The 26,945-nt window shown below is 42.4% G+C and overlaps 1 protein-coding gene and 1 non-coding gene across 6 annotated transcripts in view; one reads left to right on the top strand and one right to left on the bottom strand.

Moving 5' to 3' along the window:
* The window catches only part of EVA1A (eva-1 homolog A, regulator of programmed cell death), a 184,210-nt gene extending 169,380 nt beyond the window's left edge, over positions 1-14,830 (top strand). For all 5 annotated transcript variants that reach the window (XM_030921137.1, XM_010362804.1, XM_030921138.1 and 2 more), the window contains one exon: positions 13,543-14,830. In XM_030921137.1, the coding sequence (XP_030776997.1) occupies positions 13,543-13,916 (374 nt within the window). In that variant the 3' untranslated portion in view covers positions 13,917-14,830. The remainder of the gene's footprint in view (positions 1-13,542) is intronic.
* A 2,604-nt stretch (positions 14,831-17,434) lies between these two features.
* Positions 17,435-17,569, bottom strand: LOC115894476. The gene has a single exon (XR_004054589.1). It is a non-coding gene; the product is annotated as a small nucleolar RNA U109 (small nucleolar RNA).
* Positions 17,570-26,945: the final 9,376 nt, after the last annotated feature.

The following is a 26,945-nucleotide window of genomic DNA, read 5'->3' as shown; positions in this document are numbered from 1 at the left end:
TTTTGGATTGGGGGTCTCCCATTGCCTTCCTCTTGCCTATAGGCGGAAATGGCAACTGAACTCTACCTGGCTACAAAGCGTCCTTTGGAGCCACTAGAGACCAGCGGGAGGCTCCTGGAGCCAGAATGGATATTACCTCCAGGCAGACGTCTCCATCCTGGACGGGTCTCCCACGGAACGGAATGGAGTTCCTTTGGGCAGACGTCTCTGCCTTTGGGAACTTCCCTGGGTCACCTGGTGACCGGAAAAAAGCCTTGGGCCTGCGCAGGACTTCTGGCCAAGGAATATGAGAGGGAGGCAAAAGGTACTCACCCCTAGGAGACTTGGAGGTGGGGAAAGCAATGTCCAGGTCCTGGTCCATCTGGGGCGTGGAAGGAGGAGGCTCCTCGGACCTTGGGGGGCCCTGAGGAGGGGTCTCCTCCCAGGTTTTGGCACCAACTGATTTGCTCCAAAAACGACCACCAGAGTACTCCAGACGTCCACCAGAGTAAGTGCCAGAGAATAGGCAAGTAAGCAGGGTAAAAGAAAACTTTATTAACTTGCCAATGTGAAGGAGGGGCGAGGTTCACCGGTCTCCACCGGTGGAGGCCAACGAAGTTGCTCCGGCATTCTCGGGCGAGGTTCCTAGGTCCTCACACGAGCAGGGGCCAAGGAAGTTCGCACCGCCCGCCCACCGGGAGCTGCTTTTGTGTCCTGGGCCAGGGAGTGGGAGGGCAGTGGGCGGGACATAGGCGGGTCAGGGGCAGGGGGGTAGGCGCGGCTAGGCGGGTTCCAGTTTTTCTCCCTGGGAGGTCGGGTTGCGCCTGCGCAGTCGACCTGTGTCTTTCCCGGGCGCGGGAAAGTTAACTGAAGAACCCGGAAATGCACCATTTTAGTCCCTTTGTTCTTTTTGTTCCCTCCCTCCCTCCCTCCGTCCAGACAATAACAACCTAAATATCCAAAGGCAGGAAGCAGTTTTTGTAAACTGGCACTTTCACTGGGAAGAATACTATGTAGCCATTATTAGGCATGATGGCGGGAGACCATGGAGCAATACTGAACAGTGTTATATGCTGTGTACATGTGAAGTGTACATGTAGAGTGTATGCAAAGGAAAATATATGAATTATATATACATGTCTATATACATACTCTGGCTATAAGCAGGTAAATATGAATAAATATGTGCATGTTTATATGATAGAGAAAGAACAAAGGAAAATTCACTATACTACGCACTGTATAGTTATATTCAGGTTGTGAAATTATAGTGATTTTACAATTTAAAAAATTCCGTACTTTTTTTTTTTTTTTTTTTTTTTTTTTTTTGAGGCAGAGTCTTGCTCTGTCGCTCAGACTGGAGTGCAGTAGTGCAATCTTGGCTCACTGCAACCTCTGCCTTCCAGGTTCAAGTGATTCTCCTGCCTCAGCCTCCCTAATAGCTGGGATTACAGATGCATGCCACCATGCCCGGCTAATTCTTTTCGTATTTTTAGCAGAGACAGGGTTTCACCATGTTGGGCAGGTTGGTATTGAACTCCTGACCTCATGATCCACCTGCCTCAGCCTCCCAAAATTTCCCTACTCTTTTAATGTTATACTGGCACATATTTATACACATACCCACATACATATGCATACATGTGTATCTACATATAACAAATTTATTAGCTGAACTTTTGGAAATGGTGTCTTCATAATTTAGTTCAGTGAATATTGTGAGATATGCACCATGAGCAACACACTGTGCTGAATGCCCAGAGGATCCAAAGTGAATCAATCATATGGATTCTGCCTTCAGAATCCTCACTGTCATGTGGGAAAGATAATGGTTACATAACTAATTATAACGCAACCACATAAAGTGCTGCCCAGACTGGAGGGGCTAATTAATCACCCCCTTCTTCTAAGCTCAAGAACCCAGAAAAGCATTCAAATTTTGAAGTTGACCTCATCAGTGTCAATTTCAGCAGTGGTAATGCTGGACGGAATAATGTGTCAGGGCCTTCTACCTAGTCCGTTGAGTTCTAGGGCAGCTATGGGATTGTAGGTCTTTCCCTTGCAGGGGAAGAAAAGTGAGCCAGTGGATTAGGAGGAGGGGCAGGGCAATGGATGCTTCCTTGGGGGGTGTCTATTGCCTGTGGGAGGGGATGAAATGAGTGAATTTTTTCTTTTTTTTAAATTTAACTTTAAGTTCTGGGATACGTGTGCAGAACGTTCAGGTTTGTTTCACAGGTATACATGTGCCATGGTGGTTTGCTGCACCTAGCAACCTGTCATCTAGGTTTCAAGCCCCGCATGCATAAGGTATTTGTCCTAATGCTCTTCCTCCCCTTGCCCCCCACCCACTGACAGGCCCTGTGTGATGTTCCCCTCCCTGTGTCCATGTGTTCTCATTGTTCCACTCCCAGTTATGAGTGAGAACATGTGGTGTTTGGTTTTCTGTTCCTGTGTTAGTTTGCTGAGAATAATGACTTCCAGCTTCATCCACGTCCCTGCGAAGGATATGAACTGAAATCAGTGAATTCAAAGGAGAACACGTCAGAGCCAGACAGGTGGGAACAGAGATTTCTCAATACTCCTTCCTGGGGAAGAGCAAGTCAGAGATGGAAGGAAAAGGAAGGAAGCTTCCTCCAGCATTTTAGAGAGGCAGTAGTGTTAGTGGAGGTCTTCCCTTTCCTATGGGGTGGGGCAGAATGCCATAAAGAGATGTTCTTTTTCTTTTTCTTTTACTTTTTTTTGGCAGAGTCTCACCCTATTGCCCAGACTGGAGTACAATGGCATGATCTCAGCTCACTGCAACCTCTGCCTCCTGGGTTCAAATGATTCTCCTGCCTTAGCCTCCCAAGTAGCTGGGATTATAGGCACCCACCACCACACCCTGCAATTTTTATATTTTTAGTAGAGATGGGGTTTCACCATGTTGGCCAGGCATGATCTGCCCGCCTCGACCTCCCAAAGTGCTGGGATTACAGGCATGAGCCACCGCGCCTGGCAAGAGATGTTCTTACAGCGCCTAAAGAGTTTGGAGAGGAGATTTTGCTGAGCACTCCCTGACTACACACAAACCCCATGATTCTCTTTAATACCACTTTTTTATTTTATTATTTTGAGGGGTTAAGATTGTGTTTTATTAGTACAAATTTATGGGACACATGTGAAATTTTGTTACATGTATATAATGTGTAGTGATCTAGTCATGGCATTTAGGGTGTCTATCAACCCAAGTACAATACATTTATATTAAGTATAGTCACCCTGCTCTGTTATCAAACATTGAATTTATTCCTTCTATCTAACTGTATGTTTGTACCATGTAACCTGCTTCTCTTCATCCTCCCTGCTACCCTCCACTCACCTTTCCCAGCCTGTTATCTGTCTTTCCACTTTCTATCTGCATATGATCAGATTTTTTAGCTCTCACATTTAAGTGAAAACATGCAATATTTGTCAAAACCAATTTTAAAAGCCTTTCCTTTTCACTCAAGGAATCGGAAGCTTCAGAACCAAGAAGAAAGCCCAGGCAGAGAGAAGGTTGCACTTGCATGAGATCAGCTGGCCTGGTCTGGGCTGGCTGCTGCTGCCCTCTCCTACAAGGAGTCCGTTGGGCATGATCTGACCTCTGAAGGTGCAAATGAGATTAGCTTCAGGACCTCTACATAGGGCCTCTTCCTGCCCGTGAAAACAATGACCTGCAGGAAACAAGATACAGCAATACATTTATTTTTATTTATTAAGGGAAAACAACTGACAATAGCCCTCCCCACTCTGCTTCCTGGGTAATTAACAGCTGTCTGGATCTAGTCAAGACCAGGGTGGATCGCTGGCCAAGAGGAAGTGACCTGGAGCAGAAAGTATTAGAGAAGAGAAAAAACAATCACCTTAGAGCTTCAGTTTTGAATTTTGTGGGAAAAGGATGAAGAGGCATGACATTAATTGTATCAGCTGTGAAAATCAGACCTGAGTCACCAACTTGGGATCCAGTGAACTCCCTTACCCAGTCTGGTTGCTCTTACTGGGCTTGTCCAGGAATCCACATCTGGATGCTAGAGACAAAAGGGGATGTTTTCTGATCTGGGAGGCAGGACAAGGTGGACTCATTAAGCTACAGAGGGAGCACAGCGGTTTCCAAGATGGAGTTCAGAAACTATCTTTGATGTTACGCCTATGTAATAGGTGGGGTGAGGGCAGTATGTGAAAGCTAGAATTACTTGTTTTTCTGCCTTTAATTTTGTTTTCTGTTTTGGTCAAAGCATGAGCTTTTGAGTATCAGGCAGAATTACATTTGACACCCTCATCTCGGCCTCAGCTTTTAAACAAGAGTAACCCTACTTACCCTGCTGAACAGTGGTAATGGCTGAAGGTATTGCAGATGATCAGCATAAAGGAATTATTCCAGATCTTGGCAAAGAGAAGCATTCAGTGAATGATAACTCTCTCACTCACTCTATGTATGTATGCATGTATGTATGCATCTATCATCTATTTAATGTCTTCCTCCCTCTTTCCCTCTTTTCCTCTTGCCTTTCTTCCTGTTCTCATCCCTCCCTTTCTTCCCCGTGAGTGCATATCTATGTCTCTTTGTGCATGCATGTATGCAATATGTATATCTGTATATACCCTAATATTTTTAAGCATTCTTAGATTCCAGAATAGGTAAAAGGGTGCATGTAGAGGTGCCACTTGTGAAGGGAATGGGAAGTAGAAGGAGTATAACTCAAGCTCTGCTATATCTGTTCAGCATTTATAGGTTTCTCTTGACTTGTATTTCACTGGATTATGTGGCCATTTTTACTATGTTAGAAACCTTCATGGTCTGAAAACCCTTGTAGGGAATATAGGAGTCTCCAAGAAATGGAGATAGATTTATGGAGCTCCAGATTCATACTCCAGAGAGGACAGGGTTATGTTTGCTGCCTTAGTGGATACATGAGCTATCTAGAGGCTTTAAAAGACAGCTTATCCCAAATTTATTTCTAACCTACCAACATGGATTGGTTAAATTAAGTTCCTTTAATGCTACACACTTAAACTAACAAAAGAGAGGTTGAGTTATTGCATAAGTTGGGCAATAAAGCAAGTGTAACTGATGTACTCTTTCTCTCTCATGTCCTCTTTCTCTCACTCTGGGATCCAGGCAGATTTTCTCTTGGTGAGGGAATTGTCTTCCTTGGGTTGAAGGGACTGAGGGAAGATGCAGTATTGGTATCTCCTTCTGAATCATGGCTTACCTAGGCAGGTTCTCTTCAAGGCTTCGTGGTGTAGGAGACAGAGGACAAGACTTGGTCTGAAGGATCATCCACAGAAAATGGATGTACAGTGCCAATCACAGGACCTTCGCCTGCTGATTCCCACTTACTCTGCCTGCAAGGTCCCTTCCTTTACCCATGAGAGCAGAGCCAGCTTCCCATTGTGCGGCTTCTTCAAGGGCATTATAGCAGAAGTGAGCCAGTCCCTCTCTTTGGCTCATTTCATTCTAGCTCAGAAAAGCTGTGGCGTAACTACAATTGGCTCAATTTCTTTCGCTTGATTAAAGAGGCGAAGCCAAAGTAAGGCCAGAAATCAAAACCTTTTTTGTTGCCAGGGCATGCTAAGCAGTATAAACTCATTTCTAATTTATATACTCAAAGCCATACCTCCTAAACCAAAGTATATGCAGGATTACTTTAAATTCTTCTTTTCCTAAGGGGAGAATTTTCACAATAACCTTATGTAGAATTTTTATTTCACACTCATAATAAAGTGACCTTTAATAGAACTCTAAGAAAACTCCTTTAGAATGTTTCATACTGTCAAAAGAAGGAATTAAACGTTTGTGAAGTTCAAGGCATGTCACTTGAGCACTACATCAATGTAAGAAAGACTCAGTTTTATTGAAGGTTAATTATCTATTGGAAAAAATTCACTAAGGGGTCCACACTCTGGTATTCCAGCAGTCAGGGATGAACATGAAGAGGAGGGTGTGTTTGTGGGTCAAGAGTGGACAATGAAGTCTTTGGCTTGTCTGGACTAAAGGCTCCTCTGGAAGAGTTTGGGGGGATATGATTGAAAGGGAGTTTGGAACCAGATTTTTGACAGCCTTGAGTGTCCTCTCTTTTTTTGTAAAAGTAATAAGGCAAATAATAGGAGTCAGATTTTAAAGTGTTGCTTTGACATCCATGTGCAAAATGAATTGAAGGTGGAAGGAAATGGAATCCAGAGTTAGAAAACTTGCAGGTGCGGGGAAATGGCAGTGAGTAGGAAAGAGATGGAAGAGACATGAGAATGGCTGAGATTAATTAATTTATGGCTAGAAGCCAAAGAGTGAGTCAAAAAGATGACTCTGGGCATTGGGCACAGATGACTGAAGGGAGCCTCAGGCAGAAAGGGGAAGGTTGAAAAGGGGAGGGAGGGAGGAAGGGAGAGGGGGAAAGAAAAAATAGAGAGAGGTAAGAGAGATAACTAGATGTTTGAGATAAAAGAGGATGAGATCAATGTGAGTTACATTCTGTATGAAGTTGGAAGGTACATAGGAGTTTTTAAACATAAAAATTAAAAAAGCATACAAATTAAAATTTATAGGAAATGTATCTCTTAAAGAGATGAATGAGTTTCCTCCTTTCCCCTCAATTTGTTTATGTATTTATGTATTCATGAATAAATATCACTTATTGGCAGAAGGAGGCATGATTCAGTGACAGTTGTATTTCTGATTTTTATTTGTATAGCTATGGGTGTTGAGAAAGTTTGTTCATATAAACATGCAGACAAAAACAAAAGAAGTTTTGTTATAATTAAGTCACTCCAGTCTTTGAATTAAGTTTTCATCATATGCCAAAAATCAGAGTGATCCGTCATCAAAAGTTATTTTGATTTGTCAGCTGACAACCCGATTAGGCCTTCCTTCAGTTTTGTTGAAAACCAAGAATTGGAAACTGACTTGGAAAAGGATGTGTTACCAGTTGTTAGGGGCTTTTGCCTCCTGTCATTGACATCAATATTTCAATATTTGGAACTGTTATTTTGCTTGGTGGCCATTTTTGCACTCTGGGCAGCGCACCATAGTAAGATGGGATGTGGAGTGGGGGAAAGGTCTGACTTGAGTTTAGTGAAATGGGGGAAGCAGTGGGTGGTGGGTGGTGTAGAACAGGTGAGCCTGTGCCTTCCACCACAGGCACCTTCTCAGGCAGATCCAATATAGGAAAGAATAAAGAAAATGGCTGTGTAAGGTCTGGAAATAGATTTCCTTAAAACCAGCTGTGCCTGTTCACCTCTTAGGCACATGTTCCCACTGTGAAGACTGCTTGTCTCAAGTAAGGCTGAGCGGTGAGATGAAACTCAGGCCCCTTTAGATGGACAGGGACTTAGGCATAGTCAGTGGCCTGATGGCTTCATGAGTTTGTGGGCAGAGGCAGCACCTTGGGCTAGCTAACCAGCCGTCACCCTGAGTAGAATGACCTTATTCCTACCTGATGCAACTAGTGGCAGAAAATCAATTCTGTTAGCAATTGGGAGCAGATTTCTGAGGCAGAGTCAAGGCTCTTTCAGAGGAAAAGGGCTCCTAGGGAACTCTGGACAAAGTAGACAGGTCCAAGACCTGACCCTTGGGAGATATTTTATTTTGATAAACAGCAGAACCCATTTCTCCAGCAAATGGGCTTCATTTTGCTTTATCCCAGTGATTTTGACTTTTGAATTATCACTAAAACTAGGTTTTGTAAAGACCACTCTGGACTGACCCTTTATGACTTTTTGGTTTTCCATTTCCTGTGCCCACTGACTTTTCTCCAATTCTGTACTCTCTGAGACTGCCCCAGTGGTACCTCATGCCCGCTTCCATTATTTCACTCGGTTGTGCTCAATTCCAATTATGTTTATTGCATGTCCGTTTCTCCTGTCAGGCTTGAAGGTCCAGTGAGGTTGTGATTGGCTCAAGGTCGCTTAACTAATAAATGACAATGCCTTCCTCCCACTTTACAAAAGAAAGGCAAATTATTGGATTTAACCCAATCCAGGGAGTCCAAGTCCAGGGCTTTTATTTGCCCCAAGACATGTTCTCTCTATCTGAGGGCTTAAGAATTTTCTAAGTTGCTCTAGAATCTAGATAAGACTCAAGCCCATTCCAGCCTGTCATCAGATAGCATGTTTTTGTACACATTGTGCATGTTAATTATAATCAGGCAGACACGAGCAAATCACAAATAAATGAAGATTGGTGTGGAGTTCATGGACTGTTCTGGTCATTATTTCCTCCAGGAAAAAATCAATCCTAAGATAAAGGTGGGGCCTTTGATGTGATCCCATAGCGCCTGGCATAGGAATATGCTATTTGTAAGCAAATAAGTTCTGAGAAGACCATCTTTAAAAAAAAAGTGTGTGTGGTGCAAATTTAAATTTATTAAGTCACTCAGTAGTGCTACAACTAGATGTACAGATACATTGACAACTTAACATTTGGTTCACTTTTAAAAGTAAACAGCATCTCCATCTAATGGTGAGACATTAAGCTAATTGTTAAATAATATCTAAAACAGATCTTTTCCTGAAACAGTGTTGCTAGATTTTAAAAAATTAATACACATTGTATACAGTTGTTTTGAATTAACATAAAAATTGAAGAGGTAGTGCAGAAGGTTCTCAAATTCCCTCCTTATTGGATTTTTTGTTTTTCTGATTTTTTTTAACTTTTATTTTAGGTTTGGGGTTACCTGTGCAGTTTTCTTACATGGGTAAATTGCATGTCACTGAGGTTTGGTGTACGAATGATCCCATCACTTAGGTGATGAGCATAGTACCCGATAGGTAGTTTTCCAACCCATTTCCCCACCCCACCCTCCCCCTCTAACAGTCCCTAATGTCTATTGTTCCCTTCTTTATGTCCATGTTTACCCAGCTTTTAGCTCCCACTTATAAGTGACAACAATGCAGTATTTGATTTTCTATTCCTGTGTTAATTTGCTTAAGATAATAGCCTTCAGCTGCGTCCATGTTGCTGCAAAACACATGATTTTATTCCTTTTATGGCTGCTTAGTATTCCATGGTGTATATGTACCACATTTCCTTTATCCAGTCCTCTGTTGATGGGCACCTAGGTTGATTCCATGTTTTTGCTATTGTGAATAGTGCTAGTGCTGCAATAAACATACAAGTGCAGGTATCTTTTTTGTAGAAAGATTTATTTTCCTTTACACCCAGTAGTGGGATTGCTGGGTCAAATCATAGTACTGTTTTAAGTTCTTTGAGAAATCTCCATGCTGCTTTCCACAGGGGCTGAACTAATTTATAATTCCTACTTTTTTTTTTTTTTTTTTTTTTTTTTTTGAGACAGGATCTCACTTTGTCACCCAGACTGGATTATAGGGGTACAATTTTGGCTCACTGCAGCCTCTACTTCCCTGGCTCAAGGGATCCTCCTGCCTCAGCCCCAGAAGTAGCTGGGACTACAGGTGTGCACCAGCATGCCTGGTTAATTTTTGTGTTTTTTGTAATGATGAGTTTTCCACCATGTTGCCCAGGCTGGTCTCAAGCTCCCTGAACTCAAGTGATCTGCCTACCTCAGCCCTCAAAGTGTTGAGATTATAGGTGTGAGCTACCATGCCCAGCCTGGTGTTCCCTTTTATGCACAACTTTGTCAACATGGTATTTTTTTACTTTTAGTAATAGCCATTTTGACTGATGCAAGATGGTGTCTCGTTGTGGTTTTGGTATTGATCGTGATTTCTCTGATGATTAGTGATGTTAAGCGTTTTTTCGTATATTTGTTAGCCGAATGTATGTCTTCTTTGCAAAGTGTCTTTTCATGTCCTATACTCATTTTTAATGGAGTTGTTTATTTTTTGCTTACTCAATTGTTTAAGTTTTTAAAATAGATTCTAGACATTAGGACTTTGTCAGATGCATAGTTTAGGAATATTTTCTCCCATTCTGTAGGTTGTCTGTGTACTCTGTTGATAGTGTATTTTGCTGTGAAGAGGCTCTTTAATTTAGTTAGATCCCACTTGTCAGTTTTTCTTTTTGTCACAATTGCATTTGGAGACTTGGCCATTAATTCTTTGCCAAGGCCAGTGTCCAGAATGGTATTTCCTATGTTTTCTTCTAGAGATTTTATAGTTTTAGGTCTTACAGTTAAGTCTTTAATCCTTCTTGAGTTAATTTTTGTATATGGTAAAAAGAACAAGTCCAGGTTCAATCTTCTGCATATAACTAGCCAGTTATCCTAGAACCATTTATATAATAGAGAATCTTTTCCCTTTGCTGTTATTGTTGACTTTGTCAGAGATCAGATGGCTATAGGTGTGCAGCTTTATTTCTGGGTTCTTTATCCTGTTCCATTGGTCCATGTGTTGGTTTTTGTACCACTACCATACTGTTTGCTTACTGTAGCCTTACAATATAGCTTGAAGTTGGGTAGTGTGATGCCTCTGGCTTTTCTTCCCCCTCTCCTCCCCTTAGGATGGCTTTGGCTATTTGAACCCTCTTTTGTTTCCATATGAATTTTAGAATCATTTTTTTTTCTAATTTTATGAAAAATGACGTTGGTAGTTTGATAGGAATAGCACTGAATCTGTAAATTGCTTTGGGCAGTATGGCCATTTTAACAATGTTGATTCTTCCAATCCATGAGCATGGAGTATTTTTCTATTTGTTTGTGACATTTCTAATTTCTTTCAACAGTGTTTTGTAATTCTTGTTGTAGAGATCCTTCACCTTGGGTAGCTAATTTTTAGGTATTTTATTATTTTTATGGCAATTATAAATGAAATTACCTTTTGATTTGGCTCTCAGCTTGGACATTGTTGGTGCATAGAAATGCTACTGATTTTTGTATTGATTTTGCATCCTGAAACTTTACTGAAGTCAGTTATCTGTTTGAGGAGACTTTTGGCAAAGTTTTTAGGGTTTTCTGGGTATAGAATTGTATTGTCTGCAAAGAGTGATAGTTTGACTTCCTCTCTTGCTATCTGAATGCCTTTTATTTTTTTCTCTTGCTTGATTGCTGTAGCTAGATCTTACAAGACCACCTTTTATTTACCCTGAAAGGGACCTTTACCAAGCACTTTCACATGCATTATCTATGCTGATCCTCCCAACAGCCTTGTGTAATATATGGCCCCTCAGCATTGACACTGATGCCATGGAAGCACCAGGAAATGATGAGAAGGGAATAGGCTTTGAAGCTGGACAGACTTGGGTTTGTTTGCTTGGGCCTTTCTACCTTGTCATGTGGCCTAGGGATGTAACAGTACCTTTTTTTACTTCTGCCTTTTATTTCATAAAAGACAACCAACAAAGGAGGAAAGGAGGAGAAGAAAGAAATAAGTGGGCTATTTTAAAGATTGAGGCTGATGATGTAATGGATTTCATGAAATTTTAGGAACATATTTGGACAATAGTTTTTTCTTTTCTTTTTATTTCAGTAGTTTTGGGGGTACAGGTGGTTTGTGGTGGTTACATGGATAAGTTCTTCAGTGGTGATTTCTGAGGTTTTAGTGTACCCATCACCAGAGCAGTGTATACTGTACCCAATGTGTAGTCAGAGAGATTAATTTAGATGACGACATCAAGATTATAAAAAATCTTAACAATCTGGAACCAGGGTGAAACGAAATGAAGTTTTTATATTTGAATTGAAAAGAATCCTAATAAGTAGCACACAGAAATAGAAAACACAACTTAATGCCGTTACCTTTGTGAACGTGACCTGGAACAAGCCACTAGACCAGCACGTAGGTTAGTGTTGACTTGCCATATAAGGGGGAATACATTGGTCTTCAGTAGGCTTGAATTTACCTAATCGTCCTAGCATTTGGTCCAAGTCTCTCCATCTCATCCTCATGCTCACAAAATGCCCCCATGACTCCCTCTCTCCTAGGGCTGGTTGCCCCCACAATGTGCTTCCATCATTAACAGCCCATTATTTTATTTTCTGTCCATTGCTTTCATCTGTCTCCCCAGTAGACTAGGTGCATTCTGAGAGCAAGAACTGAGTCTTATTTAAGTCTTTGAATTTCCAGAACCTACAAAAATTGTCCAAATGTATGCAAAGGCGTAAGAATAATATAATAGACTCTGGGGACTCAGGGGAAATGGGTGGGAGGCAGGTGAGGGATAAAAGACTACACATTGGGTACAGTGTCCTCAAGGCCAGGCCTGTTCCTTTGTCCTGGTAGGTACCTAGAAATGAAAGTTGTTCACCTAAAGACTCCCATTCTGTTAAGCACATCTTACAGGGGTCACAACTAGGCCCACTAAGCATACTGATCATCAACAGAATGACTGTTATCTTCTCTCACCAAGGAAAGAGCTCAAATTTCTCCTCCCCTATCAGTTAACCTGCTGAGGCCACTCCTAATTACCTATACTGGCTTTCAATGTGTGACTGATTGCAACTATTGCTTTTTACAAAACTACCCCAAAACTTAGTGGCTGAAAACAGAACACATTTATTATCTCCCAGTTTCTGCAGATCAGAAATAGGGTGTGGCTTAGCCGGGATCCTTGGTTCAAGGTTTTTCACAGGCTGCTGCAAGGCCGGGACTGTGGTCCCCTCAAGACTAGATGGAGGGATGATTCACTTCCAAGCTCATTCACGTGGCTGTTGGCACCATTCAGTTCCTCAAAGGGTGTTGGCAGAGGCCACCCTTAGTTCCTTGCCACTTGGATTTCTCCATAAGGCAGCTCACACATGGCAGCTGGCTTCATCAGAACCAGCAAGTAAGAAGAGCCCCAGAGAGGGAGAGAGCAAGAGAACAAGACAAAATCACAGTCTTATGTAACCTAATCTTAGACTCACCCATTGCTTTTGCAATATCCTACAGTCGACCCTTGGTACATGTGGGGGATTGGTTCCAGCATCCCTGTGTATACCCCAATCCGTGCATGCATACTGAAGTTCTGCAGTTGACCCTGCAGAAGCCACATATTTGAAAAGCTGACACTCCTTATGTGTGGATTTCTCATCTCGCAGATAACGTATTTTCGATCTATCCACGTTTGTTTGAAAAAAATCCATGTATAAGTATCCTGTGCAGTTCAAACCCATGGTGTTCAAGGGTCAACTGTATTTCTTAGAAGTAAGTCACTAGGTCCACCCCTTAAGAGGAGAGGATTGCACAAAGGTGTGAATACTAGGAGATGGGGTTCATCTCAGAAGCTGTCTGCGACTATGATGAAAGGGTAATTCAGTTGGGGTGCATGAGCAAATTCACAAGTAAAGATGTTTTGGTCTAGGTGAAAAGAGGCTTTAGATAAGATACATCTCTTAAACAAATGACACCTAAGCAAAGCTGCTTGTGTACAGTAGGTGCTAAATAATTACTGTTTTTCTTTCTTTTACCTTTTCATTTGGGAATAATCTCTAAATCAAAGTTGCAAGAAGAGTGACAGAATCTCATATACTTTTACAGATTCACCCTTTGTCAATTATATTTTGAATACATTATAAAATATGTCACATGGGAGGACAATATTTGTAACCATCAAAACTTTGGAGCCTGGTGAGAGGTGTAGGCTGGAGTCATATTGGATCTCTGCCTATCGAATTGTCATCTCTCAAATGCTTGCTTTTCCTCTTCTTCCTCCAGAAAATCCTGAGCGAGCAGCTTTGTACTTTGTTTCTGGCGTATGCATCGGGCTGGTGCTGACCCTGGCTGCTTTGGTGATAAGGATCTCTTGCCACACAGACTGCAGGCGGCGTCCCAAGAAGAAGTTCCTGCAGGACAGAGAGAGCAGCAGCGACAGCAGCGACACCGAGGACGGTAGTGAGGACACCGCGTCCGATCTCTCCGTGCGGAGACACCGCCGCTTCGAGAGGACTTTGAACAAGAATGTGTTCACCTCCGCGGAGGAGCTGGAGCGCGCCCAGCGGCTAGAGGAGCGCGAGCGCATCATTAGGGAGATCTGGATGAATGGCCAGCCTGAGGTGCCCGGGACCAGGAGCCTGAACCGCTACTATTAGGGAGCAGCAGGACCCCGGAAACCACTGGAGGCCGCCTGGAAGGGAGAGGATCTGCAGGGACAGTGGGCACAAGGAACTGAACCCAGCTCTACTAATATTGTGATTTCAGAGAAAAACCAGGACATGCCCCTTTTCTAGCCAGGGGGATTGCTCCTTTTTAGCCAAATGTATGGAGAAGTAGAAAAATCAAAGCAGTTCATCAATCTTCCAGGTCTTGGAATGGTGCTGAAAAACCCTCTCCAACACTGTGGATGGAGATCGGAGAAACGCGACTTTGGTTTCTCTTGATTTCTGAGGATCTCAGAAGTTTCTGCAGACTTCCTTGCTATGTGTTATTCCTTTGCAAAAGGAAAGATCATTATAGCGTGAGGGCTGGGAACAGCAGGGTGAACTTAACCCAATAAATGCAATTTCCTAAATGACTCCATGCTATGGAGGTGATTCGGATTCAAATAGCGTGATCCATGCTTATTATTTAAGGCTGATTTTTAAAATCTTGATTTGCAAGGGCAACGCCGTCCATTTTAACTGGCACCTCAGGGATTAAAATCCTATTTTTTAGTATACTTCCCATCTCATTCATGAAAAATGAATAGAACTATTGTATTATGGGAGATGTGTCAGTGAACTAGAAAATGTCAATAACCTCAAAGGATGAAGGGTTTTTATTTTAAATAGTTTATAAAATATATATTGACATGCATATTTGAAAATGCTGCATAAAAATAAAAGTGGTGTGTTTTCCCCCTCTTTGGAGACAAGAAAAATTTATTATGATTCTAGATAATTGTGATTTTAACCACTTTGTTTTTTTAAAAAAGTTTGGATTTCAAAGAAAAGAATGGAAATGGGAAGTAAGGATTAAAGCCAAAGTTAGGATGGGAATTAAAAAAATAAACATTACATAAAATCTTTTTGGTTTCATGTCTGTCTCTGTGGTTACCCTTACCTTAAATGACAGCTCTTTTATATACATGGGTATGGGCTTTTGCCAGACCCCCTCAAGGATTAGAGTGGGGAGATGGTTCCTGTGGATAATGGGCTTTTTACTTTCTGTAGGTTATATGTATGATTGCTATAGTTGTTAAGCAGATAGAGGAATAGAAGACTTACCTAAAGCTAGAAATAAGATGGTAGCCCTTATATGAAAAGAAGTTGTTAGGGAAGGAAGAGAAGCCAGGCTCTGCCACATTTAGAAATAGGTTACAGAGGACAAAACATCCCCTAGGCTGGTAAACAGGAAGAGTGAGACCTGTCTCTCTGTTTACTCCCTTCTTTTGCCATGGAGTGGGTTCCTAGTCAGTCTATCTGGGTACTCCAGGGCCTTCCTGCTGCGAGGGTCTCCCCTGTTCATTGACTTTGTCACCATGTTTAAGAGGATGGTCAGGAGACTTCCTCCGGTGAGGTCTCTACTGCTTTAGCAACCCACTTTTTGTTTTAAGGACTCTTGGAGGGCTGTCTTAAGAACTGAACAATCATAATCATAATCTCTGCTTGCCAAGGGGGCAATAAAGTTCACTTGAAACACTCAGTCGCTGGCCCAATTATATAATTTTGGGTGGCTGGCAACATTGACTGGCTGGTTACAAGTGCCAGAAATCTTGCTGAGTCAGCATCCCTGAATCTGGATCCTTGCCCTTGTGGTTTCAGTCCCTTAGCAACAATTGCAGGAATCATCCGATTCCTCTGGGCTTTAGATTAATGTCATCTATCCTTGTCTCCACCTCTTAGAAAAATGGAACAATTGGGAGCTGATTTCCATTGCCAGGGAGCATCAAAGCTGATTATGGGGTGGGATTATGAGCCTTATTGGGTAGGGAATGCAGTAGCTAAGGTGTTTGGGAGGGCTCCAGGGTGTATGCCTGTCTCAGTTCTCACTCCCATATCGTTTTGACCAAGTCCATAATGTTCTTGTAATTATGGTGGTGGAGACATTGTCTGAGGCATAAAATACACTAGGTAGCAGCTGCTTCACTTTCATATAACAAGGATTACAGCTTTTCAACCTTTCCTATCTTGATTCAACCAATTCCACATTTTAGGGTTATCACGTCACACCTGGTTTTAATTTCTGTAATAGAACACTTGCATTTGCAACAGAAAGATATTCCACTTAAGAGCATTTATTGATCCACACAACTGGAAGGTCATGGCTGGATCTGAGGCTTCAGAGATGACTGGATCCAGGATCTTAAATGCTACCAAAAAGTTGCTCTTTCTCAGCTCTCCATTTTGCTTCCTTCTGCCGCTGGTTTCATTGTCTTCTACTGCAGATGAAATTGTAACACATTTGTGCAATATAGTGTGTTCAGGTGCTTGCTTCTGATCAAGCCCCCCACACAGCTCACCCACTATGTATGTGCGTATTTGGCACAGGTTCATGGCTTGTTTAGCTCAGAAGTCAGAAGCAAGACACAATGTGGAAGGGATGCTTTTTTGGTGCAGGTTTCCTGGTCTTTGGAAGTTTCACAAAGAAGCACTAGTGGACAAAATTCTGAGATAACTTTTGAAGTAAAGATGACTTAGGAGCCCAATAAATCCTCTTCAGGCATTAATGCTGCCACCAACTTCCCTTAAGAGCCTCTTCCTGAGCTGCAAGGGACAGGTGGTCATTTTCAACTCATGGCATCTCTAAACGCACTCAGCTGAACCTTTGCCATGTGGCAGGGAGCACACCATAGGGACTTTGGGATTTACATAGTTTCAAATAAGGACAGAAGAGAAAAGAAACACCTTACTCTGTGGCTTAAAATATAAAATCACAGGAAGGACTCTATGGCTTGGCTTGTGTAGGTCAATGGATGAAATCACCAGTCATTGTGGTCAAGAGACTGAGCTTCTCTAAGAGGAAAGTGGAGATAGGATGCTAGGCAGGCACTCGCAATAGCCACTGCACCACTCTTTTCTGTCTTTCTTGGTTTTCCTACTCTCTCTCACAGGTTTTCTTTTTTATTTTTCTTAATGCTTTATCTTCTTTTCCTCAACCCCTTCAATATGGGTCCATCCTTCTAACCTTGAAGCGCTGGTCTTCTCACCCTACATCCTGAGACATCTCATATATTGCAGTTACTCTAAAGACCACCTACACACTGATGACTTGAAAAATCTCTTTCCAGTCCTGGCTAAGTTTCATACTCATATACCCCACTGACCTCAACCACAGGAGACAATTGTCCCACGGGATAAATTTGGCAGTGTCAGGGAGACATTTTGGTTGTTACTGCTGGGTGGGTGGGATGCTATTTGTATCTAGTGGCTAGAGGCTAGGAATGCTGCTAGACATTTGATAGTGCCAAAGCCAGCCTTTCAGTCCTCTCCACCAATGCCTCAGCAGTGAGTGAAGAAATCTCCAAGTTATTCCAGCCCCCAGCCATATGACTCTTTCCAACCAAGCCTTAGACATTGTAGAACAGAGATAAATCACCCCTGCTGAGCCCTGTCCAACTTCCTAGCCCACAGAATCCATGAACACAGTAAATTGGCAGTATTTTTATGCCACTAAGTTTATTTTCCCACTTTTATGAAGGAGAAATATACTACCATACAACCTCTACCCTAAGGTTGGCCACCCTGAGGAGTCCTTTTTACATGTAGCATGTTATGAATGTATTACTGTTCCCAAAGGATAGAGGAGCAAACATTTCTATATGCAGTATGCCCCTAAGTTTACAATAGATAGCTGGACAACTTCCCAAAACTGCACTCATCTTCCCCCTACACCTATGTTTCTACCTATATTTTCTGTCAGTTAATGATATGGTTTGGATCTGTGCTCCTGCCCAAATCTCATGTCAATTTGTAATCTCTAATGTTGGAGGGTGGGCCTGGTCAGAGGTGATTGTATCACAGGGGTGAGTTTGCCTCTTTCTGTTTTTATGATAGTGAGGGAGTTCTCATGAGATCCTGCTGTTTAAAAGTCTGCAGCACCCACCTCTTCTCTCTCTTCCTCCTGCTTCTGCCATGTAGGATGTGCCTGCTTCTCCTTCACCTTCTGCTCTCATTGTAAGTTTCCTGAGGCCTCGCAACCATGCTTCCTATATAGCCTGTGGAATGATGAGCCAATTATTCTTCTTTTCTTTTTTTTTTTTTTTTTTTTGTTGAGACGGAGTCTCGCTCTGTCGCCCAGGCTGGAGTGCAGTGGCCGGACCTCAGCTCACTGCAAGCTCCGCCTCCTGGGTTCACGCCATTCTCCTGCCTCAGCTTCCAGAGTAGCTGGGACTACAGGCGCCCACCACCTCGCCCGGCTAGTTTTTTTGTATTTTTTAGTAGAGACGGGGTTTCACCGTGTTAGCCAGGATGGTCTCAATCTCCTGACCTCGTGATCCGCCCGTCTCGGCCTCCCAAAGTGCTGGGATTACAGGCTTGAGCCACCGCGCCCGGCCTCCTCTTTTCTTTATAAACTACCCAGTCTCAGGTAGTTCTTATAGCAATGTGACAATGGACTAATACAGTTAATGACAAGGCAAATTACAAGGTTACCCAAATCAGAAGCCTGGGACCATTCCAGTTTCCTTCTTTTCCTTGAAGTTTCATGTATAACAATTAACAATCTTCCCAATTTTAAGTCATTAATATTTCTTACATTGATTCTTCCTGTACAGCTTTGTCTAAGCCCTTATCATCTCCTGCCTAAACAACTGGAAAAGGCTCCAAACTGTTATCTAAGTCTTGCCACCGGCAAAGCCATACTGAATACAGCTACCAATGTGACCTCTATTAAATGCATGGCTGCTCATATACCAATCTCTTTTAAATCTCCCATTTTTTCCCCATTGCTTATTAAAAATGTGCAAATACTTCTACATAACATACCAGGCTCTCCATAGAAGGCTCCTGCAGCTTCATCACCTGCCCCTCGTTGCTCATTCCTTTACATTCTGATAATATCGAATGGCTTATAGTTCTCTTCCACACTTTTTATCCCAATTGTTGCTTCTGTCTAAAATACCTTCCCCTCTTTCTCCCACTTTTCTACCTATCCTCAAGACTCAGCACAAGTGTTTCCTCTACCAGGAAGCCTTCCAAGACTTCTCCAGGCTGGGCTAAGTATTGTCCTCTAAGTTTCCACATATACTGTGCTTGTTATGCCCCTTGTTCCTACCATACTGTTGTGAAATTGTTCACTTGTACCTCAAAGGCAGGGAGTCGCCTTGTTATTGGGTCTCAGCAGGATGCACACATCACATGCTTTCAGCAGATATTTGTTGAACTGTGGTAAAGACTATATTGTATTCACCAAACCCTGTTCTCTCTGCTTTCTGGACACATAGATGGACTATATTTCCAAGACACTATTTTGGGTAGATGTGGCTGTGTGACAGTTTTGCCAATGGAATGTGGCAGGCCTACCTAATTGACATTTGCCATTTTGACGCTGGTTGGCTCATATGATCTTCTATCCTCTCTGCTGGCTAGATGCAGAAGATTCAGCAAAGAATTCTGAGGCTCTAGAGGATGGTGGAGCCACAAAATGGAAGAAGCCTGGGTTTCTGAATGACCACACAGTGGGCCACTCACCGTCCAGGAACATCCACATTGTATTTTGTATTACGAGAGAGAGGCTGATGAAATACAACCCTGAATTGAAGGCTGGAAGGGCTCTTGAAGTCTCTGCTTCCAACTCTATCTTCAGACAGGCTTATTCCTAACTCATTCTTCATCAGTAAAATTGATCCTAAAACTTCAAAGGGAATTCTATAGAGCAGAGTAACCCTCTTATTTAGGTAACCATTTCCCTTTACTACTTTTAACTTCTTATGCTTCAGTTGAAGTTACCTTATGTTCACAAAGGATATTCATTCATCCCCACTTATAATAATACACGATAATGAACATTCAAAGTTAACGTGTTTCTTGTCTTTTTGCTCCTTGTGCTGAATAGTTTCTAATTTATTTATATGCTTTTAATGGTACTTCTCCCTTTTTATTCTAATATTTTATTTACATATATATACATTCTACTTTGTTGAAGTAAAGTGAGTCAGGCAATACCTTCCACCTATTATCATAGCTGTCACAAAAGCTTTAATATCATGTTTATCAGAGTGACAGTTCTGATAAAGGCAGCTAAACTCACTATTCTAATCAGCTTTGAGCACAGCAAAATTAGCCTCATTTCCCATGTGTTTCCTTATCTTCTCAACACTGGTTGAGATTGCACAAATTATAAAATGAACTCCTCCGAAAACCTGTGATCAGATATGGGGTGCCAATCTTTTAATTGTTTGCCAACCTGTATTAAAAGAAGTACCCTAAATATCCTAAAAAGAAATACCTGAGACTGGATAATTTATAAAGGAAAGAGGTTTAAGTGACTCATAGTTCCACATGGCTGGGGAAGCTTCAGAAAACTTACAGTCATGGTAGAAGGGGAAGCAGGCACATCTTACATGACAGCAGGTGAGAGAGTGAATGTGACCTTTGCTGCAGTTTGCAATAAATTCCTCATCTCCATGTGAGTCCATCTCAGCCTGGATTTCATTATCCACATGACTATCAGCATTTTGGCCAAAACCATTCAGCAAATCTTTAGGAAGGGCCAAACATTCCTACATCTTCCTATATTCTTCTGAGATCTCCAAACTGTTCCAAGCTCTGCCCATTACTCAGTTCCAAAGTCACTTCCACATTTTCTAGTATCTTCATAGCAGCGCCCCACTCCTGTTACCAATTTACTGTATTAGTCCATTTTCACACTGCTATAAAGAGATACCCAAGAATGGGTAATTTATGAAGGAAAGAGGCTTAATTGACTCATAGTTCTGTATGGCTGGGGAGGTCCCAGGAAACTTACAATCATGGCAGAAGGGGAAGCAGGCAGGTCCTACACAGTGGCAGATGAGAGAGAGCATGTGTCAGCACAGGAAAAACTACCATTTATAAAGCCGTCCGATCTCGTGACTATCAGCTCACTATCTTGAGAACAGTATGTGGGGAACTGCCCCCATAATCCAATCACTTCTGTCCCTTGACACATGGGGATTACAGGTACCTCCCTTGACAGGTAGGGATTACAATTCAAGATGAGATTTGGGTGGGGACACACAGCCATACTATATCACAGCCCAAATCAGTATATATCAGGATACATTCCTTGTCCTAAATATTAAATGTAACATTAAAAATAGCACCAAAATATCAGCCTTCAAAGTGATAGTCTTCCCATGTCAACAGCACATTTGAAAACTCATGGCTTTTTTTTGTAAATTTTAAAGATATGAATTTCTTTTTCACCCTGGAACAAGAATATCCTTCTTTCTTTTTCCAGATAGAGTCAATTCTTCCTTTGCATCCCCACTGCTCCTTGCGCACACACACACTGTATGTGATTTTTTAGTACCTGTCTTTGTCCCCTAATCTCTAAGCCCCTGACAGCTATACTGTATCTTACCTCTGATTTCTCAGTGTACATGCAGGACCTGTTTCATAGTAGTGTCTCCTCAAATGATTTTGAGTTAATAAAGCAATGCATAAAGTCTCAGAGAATTTGAAATACAGCCCGTTGCAGCATGCTGTTCCACAGATAGCCAAGGCATTGATTGTTTGTGATGAAGATAATTTTCTTAAGCGTGTGAAGGTCTGTTTTATCTGATTTCATTTATTCTTTCCTCTACCATTAATCATTTCCTCATCTCTTTCAATTTTAGAGTCTCTCCCATCTCTCCTACATTAACTTCGATGTGGCTGTGTGATAGAGCTTGCAGTGCATTTTTTCAAGTTGGATTTAGCACTCAGAATGTTACAAAATTCTTACAGGTTTTGAAGGCATTGGCGTTTCTTCTTGAACTGCAATGGCCGTTCTTAACTTCATAAAATACAGGTTCTCAGTCCCTCAAGGGTTGAACGAATAAAGGTAAACTTCTAAAACTTAAACATTGGAAGTATGCCTCTTGTGTCTGCAAAATAGTCACATCATATATTCCATTATTTCTGCTTTCAAGACCATCTCAATCTCACTCATATCGACTAGACACTTGACCCTCAGACACACTTTATCTCCTGTCTATGGGAAAAACCATCCTTTAGTTGCTGAGATAGGGAATATACAAAAATGTCTTGGCTAAGGTGGCTCATGCTTGTAACTCAGCATTTAGAGAGACTCACTTGTGGCCAGGAGATGAGCCTGGGAAACATAGCAAGACCCTGTCTCTACAAAAAAGTATAAAATTAGCCAGGTGTTGTGACGCATGCGTGTAGTCCTAGCGACTCAGGAGGCTGAGGTGGGAGGATTACTTTAGCCCAGGAGTTTGAGGCTGCAGTAAGTTATGATCACACCACTGTACTCCAGTGTAGGAACAGAGCAAGACTCTGTCTCAAAAAGAAAAAAAAAAATCAATTAAAAATAAAATAAAATAAGAAAAAAAAGGAAACTCTCTTTTCCTAACCATTTATTACCTTTTCATTTTCTTTCTTTCAGTGGTAGGTAGAGATGAGCCTACTGGTGGTGACAGTGAAATAAAATTAACCTTCACTTCTAGCTGTTATTTGAAGAACACAAGGAACCGCTGAGGCTCTCAGAAGAAAGGTTTATCTGGGCCTGAGGCCAGGGCCCATATTAGGGACTCCATTCAGAACCAGAATCACGCAACTAGCTCCACATCATCAAAAAAGACAAGATGATTAACTAAAAATTTTCCTCTAAAGTCCTGAAAATTTGTGTTTTTAGCCAGTCTCTAATCTTTTTATGGAAAGTTTCTGAGGCCTTATACCCTGTTACAACACTAAATCTGGCAGATATTTTGGAATAGAAAAAAGTGGACTTTAAGGGCGATATCTGGGTATTTCCAAGTGAATTTCTCCAATGAGAAAAGTGCATTTCTGAATCAGGAACTTTTTATAGAAAGCTGATACATAAACAAAAATACATTTTCTCCTTATGATGTTACTGTTACTCTGTAGGGTTAGATTTTCGCCTATCTGGAACTCAAAAGAGACTGTTTCTACCTTGTTGGATACTTCTTCCAGTGACTAATTCATCCTCAATGTGTATTGAAGGGTGACCAGGATATACATAAGTGACAAAAGCAAGATAAAACATGAGAGATGTATCTGAATGGCATGAGCTTCTAAGGAAGTATTTTACAAAAGATTGCAGAGCAGAATTTAGCAAACTACAGTCCATGGGCCAAATCCCTCCACCACATATTTGTGTACCACTTGCAAGCCAAGAATGGTTTTTCCATTTTTAAATAGTTACATTTTAAATAGTTATGTAAGCACCTATATTATATCCTAGATTTTGCCTCTTGGCCCACAAAGCCTAAAATTATTTACCATATGACCCTTTGTGGAAAAAGTTTGCTGATGCCTATTGTAGAGAAATGATCTGGAGATATCAATAGGCAAAAAGACCAATGCAGAACCCAATCTCCCCCTCCCCAACTGTGGTAGAGTTGGCTGAATAATCCCCCCACCATCTGTCCAAATCCTAACCTCTGAAGCCTGTGAACTTATATGGCAAAAGGAACTTTACAAATATAATTGAGTTAAGTATCTTGATATGGAAGATGATCCTGAGTTATCTGGTTAAGCCTGATGCAATCCCAGTCCTTATAAGAGGGAGGCGGGAGGGTCAGAGTCACAGTCAGAGAAGGAGGTGTGATGGCAGAAGTGGAGTTTGGCGTAATGCTGCCACAAGCCAAGGAATACAAGCAGCCTCTGAAAAAGCAAGAAATAGGATTCTCCCGTAGTGTTTCCAGATGTAACACAGCCCTGAGGACATCTTTCTTTAAGCCCCATAAGATTCATTTCAAACCCCGGCCTCCAGAACTGTAAGATAACACATTGATGTTGTTTTGGGCCACTAAATTTATGGTAATTTGTTGCACCAGATAATAGATAACAAACAACTTTTTCAGCCCTACACTCCCAGGGTTGTAGAAGAATCACAGGGCTCACTATAATCTCACGATGTATAATGAATTCCCATAGGACAGCTGGGTAAGAGGAGAGGTAGAGTTTTAAGAGGAAGTTCAGAGTGTAGAACAGACAGATAATCATAGAATTCTAGTTTTAGAGAGCACTTTGAAAAGACACCTAAGGAAGAGCTCAGTTGTAAGATCGGTTGTAAAGAAAAGAACTGCAAAGTGGAATATAGCTAAAAGTCAAGGGGAAGAAGATGATTGCAGGATGTGGGAGAAGAGACATGGTTGTATTAGCTAGCTGCAGGTTCTGTGTGGCCTCTGCCCAGCTGTATAGCTGAAACTAAATGATATCCCCATTGGCAGAAGAGCGGAAAGAAAAGAGCCCTAAAAATTAAAAGGGTGTGTTTTTATGTCAGCCATAAAACCATGTGACTTTCTGTCCAATTAGAATCTTTAGCTCCACCTACCTCTTAAATTCAGATGAACAGAACCAAGAATCCATCTGCTCATTATAATTTCTGTAATTTGCACACCGTGGCATTCTTGGCAACCACTTATTTATGGCAGATACAGCATTTAGAGTTCAAAATTACATCCTTTTTCCAGAAACTGTTCATTAAACAAACCCATATCTCTTAAGATAACATTTCTCAAATTATGTTCACCAGTGACCACCCCTTGGAACTAAGGAGTTATACAGCAAACTTCGGGAAGTGCCTCCTTGAGGCATTTAAATTGAGTGCAGAGCACATATTAAAATTCAAATTTGGAGAGAGTTTCTGCTTGTGTTCCTAGCCTTAAAAGAGACACCAGTACAGAGAATTCCTGAGGCTTTCTCAGAAATTTGGGTCCACAATGGTACAGTGCTTACAATTAAAAATTATTTGTGAACAATATGAACATAAAAGTGTGAAAATCCAAAGATAGCTTTGCAAGTTCTCTCCAAATCCCTGAGTAGTTTCTGAACTTTCTGAACCAACTTACATGTATGTGCAATGATCCACAATGTTCCTTTACCCAGGATGTCTTCAACCACCATCACCAGCTCCCTTTAGGTGATGGGGACCACAGACAAGACTTCTTTAGGGACTAGAAAGGGCAGCAGGTGTTGCTAAAGACCTCCTTGACATACAGAATGCCCACTTCTGCTCCTTTGCCTAATGCTGAAAGCATTCAAGAATGCTGGTGTTTCCTGGGTGGAAATAAAACAGAACCCCGAGAACCAACCTGAATCAATCTTGATAGCCTGCAAATGAAAGAGGCAGGCAGTTTATTAATTGAATTTCACTGCTCTATGCACCCAGTACTTAGAGGATATTTAGTCAGGTAATTTCTCATTTGTCTGTCTACACTCGTAGATTCTAAGTTTTATGAGGTCAATAAATTTTGTCTTAATATTCCTCGTGTGTCCGGAATTGGTGGGTTCTTGGTCTCACTGACTTCAAGAATGAAGCGCAGACCCTCATGGTGTTATAGTTCTTAAAGATGGTGTGTCTGGAGTTTATTCTTCCCAGTGTTCAGATGTGTCTGGAGTTTCTTCCTTCCAGTGGATTCGTGGTCTCCCTGACTTCAGGAGTGAAGCTGCAGACCTTCACGGTGAGTGTCACAGCTCTTAAACACAGCGCATCTGGAGTTGTTCGTTCCTCCTGGTGGGTTCATGGTCTTGCTGGCTTCAGGAGTGAAGCTGCAGATCTTCAAAGTGAGTGTCACAGCTCATAAAGGCAATGTGGACCCAAAGAGTGAGCAGTAGCAAGATTTATTGTAAAGTGCAACAGAACAAAGCTTCCACAGCATGGAAGGTGACCCGAGCGGGTTGTCACTGCTGGCTCCAGCCTCTTACTTTGCATCAGCTCGGGCCTCCTGCTTTTATTCCCTTATTTGACCCCACCCACATCCTGCTGATTGGTCCATTTTACAGAGAACTGATTGGCCCATTTTACAGAGAGTTGATTGGCCCATTTTACAGAGAGTTGATTGGTCTGTTTTGACAGGGTGCTCACTGGTGCATATACAAACCTTGAGCTAGACACAGAATGCTGATTGGTGCATTTACAATCCTTTAGCTAGACGCAAAAATTCTCCAAGGCCCTACCAGATTAGCTAGACACAGAGCGCTGATTGGTGCCTTTACAATCTTTTAGCTAGACACAGAGTGCTGATTGGTGCATTTATAAACTTCTAGCTAGATCACAGAGTGCTGATTGGTGCATTTGCAATCCTTTAGCTAGACATAAAAGTTCTCCAAGTCCCCACCCAACTCAGGAGCCCAGCTGACTTTGCCTAGTGGATCCTGCACCAGGGCCACGGGTAGAGCTGCCTGACAGTCCCACGCCACATGCCCACACTCCTTAGCCCTTGGGCAGTCAATGGGACTTGGTGCTGCAGAGCAGGGGGCAGTGCCTGTCAGGGAGGTTCAGGCCATGCAAGAGCCTACCAGTCGGGGAGCTCGAGCATGGTGCGCTGCAAGTCCCGAGCCCTGCCCTGTGGGGAGGCAGCTGAGGCATGGTGAGAATCTGAGTGCGGCATGGGCAGGCCAGCAGTGCTGGGGGACCTGGCACATCCTCTGCAGCTGCTGGCCTGGGTGCTTAGCCCCTCACTGCCTGGGGCCAGCAGTGCCAGCTGGCCACTCCAAGTGTGGAGCCTACCAAATCTGCACCCACCTGGAACTCACGCTGACCTGCAAGCACCATGCACAGCCCCGGTTCCCACCCCCGCTTCTCCCTCCACACCTCCCCACAAGTAGAGGGAGCCGGCTGCAGCCTCGGCCAGCCCAGAGAGGGGCTCCCACAGTGCAGTGGTGGGCTGAAGGGCTCTTCAAGTGAGCCGAGGCTGAGAAGGCACTGAGAGCAAGCAAGGGCTGCTAGCACGTTGTCACATTTCAATCCCCCCTCTAAACAGGACACCCAAACTGCTGTTGGGAATTTGGCTGATGACCATTCTAGCTACTTCCTGCTGGATAGGGGCAAAGAAGGGGCCCTGCAGTTGTAGTGTCCTCCAGATGGGAGCTCTCTGGGCCAGTGAAAGTGCCAGTGGGTCGGTCCAGGGGTCCTCGGTAGAAGTTGTTAGTTGAACTCATTTGAGGTTCCATTTGTAAGACCATCTATAGCTTGATGGCCTCAATTCTAGAGGAAACAAATTTAACAAGGAGGTTAAAAATACAGGCTCC

Source organism: Rhinopithecus roxellana, chromosome 17 (genome assembly GCF_007565055.1).
Source record: "Rhinopithecus roxellana isolate Shanxi Qingling chromosome 17, ASM756505v1, whole genome shotgun sequence".
NCBI classification, from domain to species: Eukaryota; Metazoa; Chordata; class Mammalia; order Primates; family Cercopithecidae; genus Rhinopithecus; species Rhinopithecus roxellana.
The sequence above is the reverse complement of the archived record's forward strand: the minus strand, read 5'-3'. Positions and strand labels throughout refer to the sequence as shown.